At 31.9% G+C, this 8,824-nt stretch overlaps 1 protein-coding gene across 1 annotated transcript; it reads left to right on the top strand.

The window, feature by feature from the left end:
- Positions 1-2,617: 2,617 nt before the first annotated feature.
- LOC106880115 (uncharacterized) lies at positions 2,618-8,453 on the top strand (the record flags this gene model as incomplete). Its single annotated transcript, XM_014929933.2, has 3 exons — positions 2,618-2,842; positions 3,199-3,953; positions 8,245-8,453. Coding segments are annotated over 3 exons (1,189 nt in total), but the record flags the coding sequence as incomplete, so codon positions are not given.
- Between the last annotated feature and the right edge of the window lie 371 nt (positions 8,454-8,824).

Here is an 8,824-nt window from a genome sequence, read left to right on the forward strand (position 1 = left end):
GTATAAATATATATAAGTATATATATGTATAAATATATATGTATAAATATGTATATATAGGTATAAATATATATATGTATATATAATCATCATCATCATCGTCCGCTTTCCATGCTAGCATGGGTTGGACAAAATAATAAGCGTTCCCATGCTGGGAATCGAACCCATATATATATATATATATATATATATATATAAGTGCAGACAACTGGCTGGATGGATACAGAGGTCCTTCAAGACAAGTGACTATGTCGACCTTGTGGAGAACCTTTGTTTTCAGCCACCTGGACTGTTGCTTTCATCTGTGGTTACCACATAGTCCAAAACGAACGGCTGGGCTTGAAGCAGTCCAATGCCAACACACTAAAACTATTGAAACAGTGCATTGGATGAGTTTCAGAGATAGGCTGAGAAAACTACAGCTTTACTCCCTGGAGCAATAAAATACATATGGAAAATCCTAGAAGGGCTAGTACCTGAAAACAAGGAGTTAAAGAAGTCATTTTCTTGAATAAGAAGCAAGTATTAGTCATAAGAAGTGCATGCAGCCATAAAATATTGTCAAATAAGTATGTATCTAACTCATGCAAACTTGAAAAATGTGACGTGAAAGCTAATGAATGAATATATAATACATATGTATATTTTTGTGTGCCTCTTGTGCATGCATGTGTCATTTGATGTATAAAGCTGGAAAATGTTTTTTTATGTATGTTTATATGTGTATGTGTATTTGTTTAACTATACAGATAACTCTATGGACTTTGAGATGTAATGCACTTTGTTTATGTAAATCATTGTATTCAGTGTGTGTGTATGAAAATATGTATATTATTGTGTTCACATTATTCACTTAGTGTAATTTTTCAAGTCCCTGCCTAGCTGAATTATTATGCACTTCATTCCCTACTAATGGAATTTAAGTAACAATGAATTCAGTTTAATTAAGGAAATCTGAAGAACTTTGGTTTAAACTTTTCACTTCATCCTCTATACCCAAAACTTTTTACCTCAGCATAAAAATTTCTTTTTCACTCACTCTTGCTGTCCATTTCTAATAAATATATAAATAATACTTTTCGATTCAGTTTTACATTCCTATAAATTCAACTAGTTCTGCAGTTTATGAACCTGCTTGCAAGTAACTCATTGTATTCCACCCGTGTGAGGGAATGATGCCATCAATATAAATGGTATTGTAGAAAAATAGCATTAAGCCTGAAACCAATCATCAGTGAATCTTTGATCTTATGTTCTTACTTTCAAGCTTTAATTTGTAAATATACATATCTATATTTTCTATATTTTCCTATATTCATATTTATACACACACATACTGATAAGCAGGATTTTAGGCTGTTTATCTTAAATTAATCTCAACATTTCTCAATGAATGTTATCCAAAATTTGCACACATCCATTATGATTTTGAAATAAAGGATGAAAGAAAAAATTGCAGTTCCAAGATCTCTCTTGGATAAACAGTGAAGATTCAAGAAATGAGATGGTCAAGATGAAGTCTGATATTCATAATAGTGTTAAACTGCTCAGTTTTCTCTTTTTACTCCCTTTCTCACATAAATACAATACACACAGATATGCTTATTCCTTTTAAATGACAGTATATATTGGCAAATGATAATTATTAAAATTACTTGTGTCAAAATTATATTTTTGTGGGCTTAGTATCTTGTTTCAAATGCTATACAATGTAGAACTTAATATAATCTTTCATGGTTTCATATTTAAATTTGTTTATATTCATAAAATATTTAGGTATGAAGAACATGGTCGTTAAAGTTTATAATATTTAAATGTGTGTGTGTGTTTGTATGTGTGTGTGTGTGTGTGAGAGAGAGAGAGAGAGAGAGAGAGAGAGTGTGTGTGTGTGTGTGTGTGTGTATGTATGTGTGTGTGTAAGGTTGAAGTCCTATAGTCAATTGACCTATAAGAAGAAGGGTTGTTAGCTATAAATGTTCAGAAACAAGCTTACTATATGGATAGTTCTCTTTTTTTACCCTATTTAATGATGAGCTAAATTTCAGCACTTGAGCAAAACAGTGCCTCAGCTAGTATACAGGATTTAGTAAACAAATTTTTTGTTGATGCCTGTCTATACAAAAAAGCCATTGCTCTCATTTAGATTCATTGTTCCAGGTATAAGTTAGCCTGAAGAGACACAACCAGGTCGAAATATTGTAACTCAAAGTTCTATTACATCAATAAATCAAGGGTGTTATGAACATACATCCATGAAAAGGGAGAAGTTATTCTCCAATGATGGTAAACAGTGGTGTTTAACTTATGTCTGAATTGGCTAGAACATGTTAAGAATGAGTAGATACATATATGTATTTGTACATACATATGCATATATATGTAGATATATACACACACACACACATATCTTTGTATACTTATGTATATATTTATATCTATGTGTCTATAATTTGTAATAACCACTTATTTTACTTGATGCAAAGAGGTATATACATCTTTTATAGTGTTCTGATTTTCTTTAAATTTTATGAAATGATATTTCATCAGTATTCAGAAAGTATTTCTGTTTTAATCCACTAATCTGATTTAATTATTTCTTTTGTTATTTTCTTATTAGGAGGAATTGAAGAAATCAGGAGCCTTTGAAGCTACAAAAGACTTGTCTGATGACAGTGGTGGGGAGAGAGATGAAGAAGAGACCGAATTCATGAAAAGTGAATACGCAACTTTACCTGTTAGGGTTGATTTGGCCTGGCCTGAGAAGAAAGGCAATGGAGATGAGGGCATGGAGCAGTGTGACCTTTCTGAAAGCAGTTCAAGGACATCAATAATTGAGCCATCTGTAAGTAGCTGTCTGTTATATGTAATAGTTATATGAATAGGTGGCGAGCTGGCAGAAACGTTAGCGAGCCAGGCGAGATGCTTAGCGGTATTTCGTCTGCCGTTACGTTCTGAGTTCAAATTCCGCCAAGGTCGACTTTGCCTTTCATCCTTTCGGGGTCGATAAATAAAGTACCAGTTACACACTGGGGTCGATGTAATTGACTTAATCCCTTTGTCTGTCCTTGTCTGTCCCCTCTATGTTTAGCCCCTTGTGGGCAGTAAAGAAATATATATGTAATGGTTTTGTAAATATGAAAATTATGCTAATTATCAACTTGAGTGATTTGGTGTGCCATTTTTTTTTTTCATTTGTAGAGTGATTTTCAAGAATTTCAGTCAGCAGCAAGTGATGAAAGTAGAATTCTGGTAACAGCTGCTGAAATCCACAGTAAGGATGGAACAAAACAGTATAAAAGTAGAACAGCAGCTGATTCATCTGATGCTTTTGTTAATGTTTTAGTTAAGCCTTCTCAAATCGATACACCTAGCTTCAGTCCAACAGGAAATATTCAGCTTGCAGATGAAATTAGTACTTTGCCTGAGAGTGGACAGTCTTCTGCATTTCGAAGTAGCAGTGACCCAATTTTTGGAAATGAAGCACAGAAAGTATTTCTTGGAACCACAGATACTACTGTTGATGTTGATCCTGGAATTGAAGATCCTTCACAAATGTTTCCAATGCCTAACCTTGAAGAAGTACAACCAGCATCTTCAATCACATCCTCTGCTGAATCAAAAGCAGCTTGGTTATCATCTAGTGTTTCAGGACAAGGTCAACCTCGACTGGCAACTTTTCGCCCAATATCTCCAAGAGCTGCGTCTCCTGGAAAGCTTGGGAGTCCTATGACCCCTGATTCTGGAGATGAAACAAATGGACGCTCTCAGTCAAACCAATCTACTCCGAAACGTAGTAAAACTTTGTTAGGAGTTGCTCCGCCTCAAGTTCCTCCCAAATATCAGTCACTAAGGAATTCCAGAGGTGCTGAAAGTCCTAAGGAGGAGCAGCCTGGTCAAGGTCAAGGTACCAGTAGTGGTAGTGTTGGAAGAAAGCCAACATCAGGATCAAAACAGTAAGTACTTTTTTTATATACAGTCGTGTATATTTAAGTATTTTGAGTATTGTAGAATTTTGGCTTATTGTAATTTCAATTCCATTTGAGCGAAAGACAAAAGAGAACAATTTATCATTCTGCTTTTGTATAATTAGACATAAAAATAATGTTTATTTAATGAAATAATCCCATTATCTACTTTATTTTCTAAGTCACAGACACATATTGCTAAAATTCACATTGATTTTTGGCAACCATATGCATATTTTAGAATCATCGTATCAAGAAATTAATGGCTAGTAATGAGCTCTCAAATAATTTTTTTATAAGAATTACAAAATCTGTTGGTCTAACTATTTATGAGTTTCCTTTGTTGTGTATTTTATAAATAGTTAGAAGTTTAGATATGGTGCAAAATGACTGAAGAGCAATAGCAATATAAAAGATTGTAATTTTAAGGTTTGTAATTCTCCAAACTCACATAAACAAAGACCTTGAAAGCATCCTCAAACGGGGATTTGGCGTTTGTCTATTTCAGTAGCAAGAAAACTGATGCTCATATCAAAAGAACAGTATTGCACCACACCTCACTTAATTATGAATAGCATTCAGCCCTGATCTTCAAAATCACTCCAATTATTGAGTCTCACTATCCTTTTGGATCTTTCCTAGCAAAAGCACATCCTTAAGATTGCTAGGGCCGCATCCCATTGAAAGTTTCTCTGTTTACAGTCAAAGATAATTCAGCCTCCAACCAACAGTTATTGATATCTACAAAGTTCTACTGGGGCCCACTCCGGAGTATTGCTCTAACATCTGTAATGGTGCTACTTTGTGTTGATACTTTACAACTAAGGCATTATTGTTGGTGATTGATTTAACACATTCAAAAACTATGCTACTAGTATTATTATAGGCAGTAGATTACAGGACTGGTATTTTGCTGGACAAAACATCTTGACCTATTTAGTTATACTTCATGATATGATTTCAGATACGGAAAAGTTTGACTTTACCTTTCATTCCTCTTTAATTTATAAACAAGTTCCAAAATTTGAGGCTTGTGTCAAAGTTAGAAATCTTTTGTTATTTTAAATCAGACAATTAAAACTCAATATTGGAGTCTTTTGAATAAGCACAATGGCTCTCTATTTTAAAAATGCCATTTCTTTGATCAAATGATATAAAATAGTTATTGTGAATATGTATATGACTCAATTAAAGAGATGTTATAGTCAGGAATAAATTGCTTAAAAGTATCTCAATTCAGTGAATTTTATAAAACTTAGTTCAGAAATAATTACAATAGTTTTTGAAGAGTTTAAGTAATGGTTATATTGTGATTTATCAAAATTAATGCTTGTTAACAAAAGGAGACTTGTTCAGAGAAGTTTCAAAATGAGTTAATAGATTACCATATGGAAAACCTTTGAACCTAGAATATAATTCTTAATAAAAGTCATGTTGGTTCGTACTGTTAATTTAAATATATTCTTAAACCAATAAATGCTGATTTATTACACAGAGAATCTTATAATAAAATAAGCAAAAGTATTTATGTAACAACTATGAGATACAAAAGCATATCAAAAAATATACAAGTGTTAATTTTCTTATTAACAAATAACATTTTTGCTTTTTAATAACGTTTATAATAACATTTTTTTTTATTACTTGCTGTCCGTTTATATATTTTGTACCAACTTCAACTCTGGCTCTTTGATTTTGTATTTAAGAAATATTTCGTTTGTAATTGTATAGTAATAATATATGGTTTTAAGTGAAATCAAATAGTTTGCCTTCTGAATATGATACTTGCTATTTTACCTTTTTATTTTCATAGACTTTTGGCCATACAATTCACAAGAAATTTTATTTCTGAAAGTGACAATGATATTAAGATCAATAACATTAACACTACTTTGTAAATGTATTATCCATATCATTATTGAAAACAAGATAATATATTTTTTTAGTATTAAAAATAAAAAGTAGAAATGTTGAAAATGTTAAGAATTTTCACCATTTTCTTTCTTTTGGATGTCAGACTATGAGAATTTTGCTTTCAAATCAGCTACATCATTTCAACAAGCTGATGTTATATCATTTAGTATTTGACATTTATTATTCCTCAATGTTTTTATTTCCCACAAAATTCCAACACTATATAATCCAGTATGGCAAAATTATTGAAAATGTTTTTGCATTTTCTTTTTAGATCTTTCAGAGTGATTTTTGTTATCAAAATTTCATTTAAATAGCATTTCACTTACATAGATTCATTTACATTCTTATAATGATAAATATAAGGATTTTATGGCCTAATTATAAGTGCATCAAATGAAATATTCATCCTGGCTTTTATGAACTACAATATGTAATATTCGTCCTGGCCTTTATGAACTGCATTTAAAACTGTATTTGTTTCTGGAGTCAATCAAGAAATATCAGTCTCCAAGTATTGGAGTCAATTGAATCAAGAACTGGAGTCTGACATTATGTTTAGTTATGTTCTAGCTACTCTTGTGATTACACTGTTGCCCAACCATACTAATCTTCAACTTTCCCTAAAGTAACATTTGTAACATGGAAAGGACAGACTTATGTTACATGAACAGCTGTTGGTTTTCCATATAATTAATCTTGTTCAGACCTGTACTCTGTAGAGGACACTCTAGTGTTACTTCAGTGCCATCTACCAACACAAACTGAATGGAAACTTTCCAGGTACAGATCCATGATCTCATGAGACATATGGAAGCTAATGAAGGATATATATTTTGGTCATGTAAATATTAATTAGATATTAAGTTGTTTTGTAAGATTAGATTAATAAATGTAAGAACGTTTTTTGTATAGCCTGTTTTATGACCCGAACATTAAGTTCAGAAATAGATAGCTCATATATGTAATTGATATGTAGATTTTTCTGTTGGATCTAACCTCCTACCCTATGCACTTTTTTCTACTGTTTATATTTATTGTGATTTTTAAATCAATATTTCTAGAGTAGCATATGTTGGATGAGATTTGCAACTTCAGGTATTTGCTATTTTTGCATTACTGTTAGGTATTCTAACTACCATTTATGAGGAGCCTATAGAGAAGCCAATTCAAGGTTGATTTGGCTTCAACAACAAAACCATGAAGTGGGTGTCATTTCTGTTTGTGTGTGTGTGAAGGCACATAGCTTATAGGTTCGGGTATTTGCCTCACAATCATAACGTTGTGAGTTTAATTCCTGGTTGCGCATTGTATCCCTGAGCACTTTGTTACATTCTGTGTCACACTGAATCTCCTTGAGAACTATGTGAAGTGTACATGTTTGTGGAGTGCTCAGCCACTTACACATTAATTTCACGAACAGATTGTTTTGTTGATCAGATCAACTGGAACACTTGTCATCATAACCAACAGAGTGGTAAAGAGAAAATTAGTAGATTGTTCATGTAAATTAGAAAATGTATTGAAGTAACAGAATGAGAATCATGTTAAGATGAAGCCAAAGCGGACTTCTCCAATATCACTTGTGATGGTGTTGCCTGGATGGAGATTTAAATTCCAGTTCACTGGTGGAAGAGGGAGATCCTAGTTACCTTTATCAGAAAACTGACACAATACAGCTGATCCTGGATGTATGGTAAATAAAATAAAATTTGAAGTGGAGATTTCTGTGTATAAACAGTAATACTTGACACAGAAGAGGTTACATGTGTCCCCAACATCATGCTTGTGATGTGATACAGACTGTTAGTGACTTATTTTGTAGATTAAAAAAACATTTGCAGTTTTCATATATTTACTATAATCTCATGATTAAAATAATTTCTGCAACACATCTTCAAAAGATTATTATTTTAAAATTGTGAATTAATGCAGTATAATAAGTGGTTGTGTGTTTAAATCTTGCTACAGAACCATCTCAAATTCAGACGTTCATTACACTATTTGCCACGACTGACTTAGCCAAAAATTAAGTACTACTTTTACCAAAGTTGTTAATATTAAGAAGAGCATTCAGCTGTAAATAAATATGTGTTCAGTTATCTAAATTCATCGAATTATCCAATGTGTATTGATTGGTTTGGAAACTTAGAGTTAAGTTATTAGAGTACTTTGATGATAAATGCATAATTTAGTATGACAGCCAGTCACTAGTCAGTAAACCAATATATTATTACAAGATGTTGTGAGCTCAAAATCTAATATTTTCATTTAAATATTTATTTGACTATTAAACATGATTTTCTATTATAAATGAAGATTCAAAATGATTAATTTTTTTCTCTGTCTTTGTTTCCTTTTGTAGTATGTACTTGGCCATCATGTCCTGTATGTGCTTACTTAGCCTTGCAGTTGGTGTTTACAGCTATGGGAATGAAATTACTGAAACTGAAATAATAGTTACAGTATCCACTCCAAGAAATTTCCTTTTGAATGATTCTGCAATATTTTTCAGTATGAATAAAACTAGTGATCTGAAAATATTCGAACTTCCTCTTAAAGTTACTTGGTTTGGTGAGTTTTCACATTACAAATGTTTATATTGGTTCTTTACAGCTATCTATATTTGTTCTCTTTTACTTAGAGTTTTCACCGTTTTTATTTTGTATTACATAGTTTTTTTTAACTTTTGTTTACAGTGTTTATTCCTTTACTTTTCTCACCCTTTCTGCTCCAATCATATTAGGACACCACCTGTAAAGGATTTTAGTCACTCATATTGACCACATAACTTTGTTTGGTACTTATAGTCTGGATCAATATTTATTACATTAAGTCCTCTTTCACCTGAGAGAGTTAACTTGCATGTAATAAATGTCACGGTGGCTAATTAACGAATGTTTTATCAGCAATACATATCTATTGTATATATGTATAATATGTAT

This window comes from Octopus bimaculoides, unplaced genomic scaffold (assembly GCF_001194135.2).
Source record: "Octopus bimaculoides isolate UCB-OBI-ISO-001 unplaced genomic scaffold, ASM119413v2 Scaffold_115732, whole genome shotgun sequence".
NCBI classification, from domain to species: Eukaryota; Metazoa; Mollusca; class Cephalopoda; order Octopoda; family Octopodidae; genus Octopus; species Octopus bimaculoides.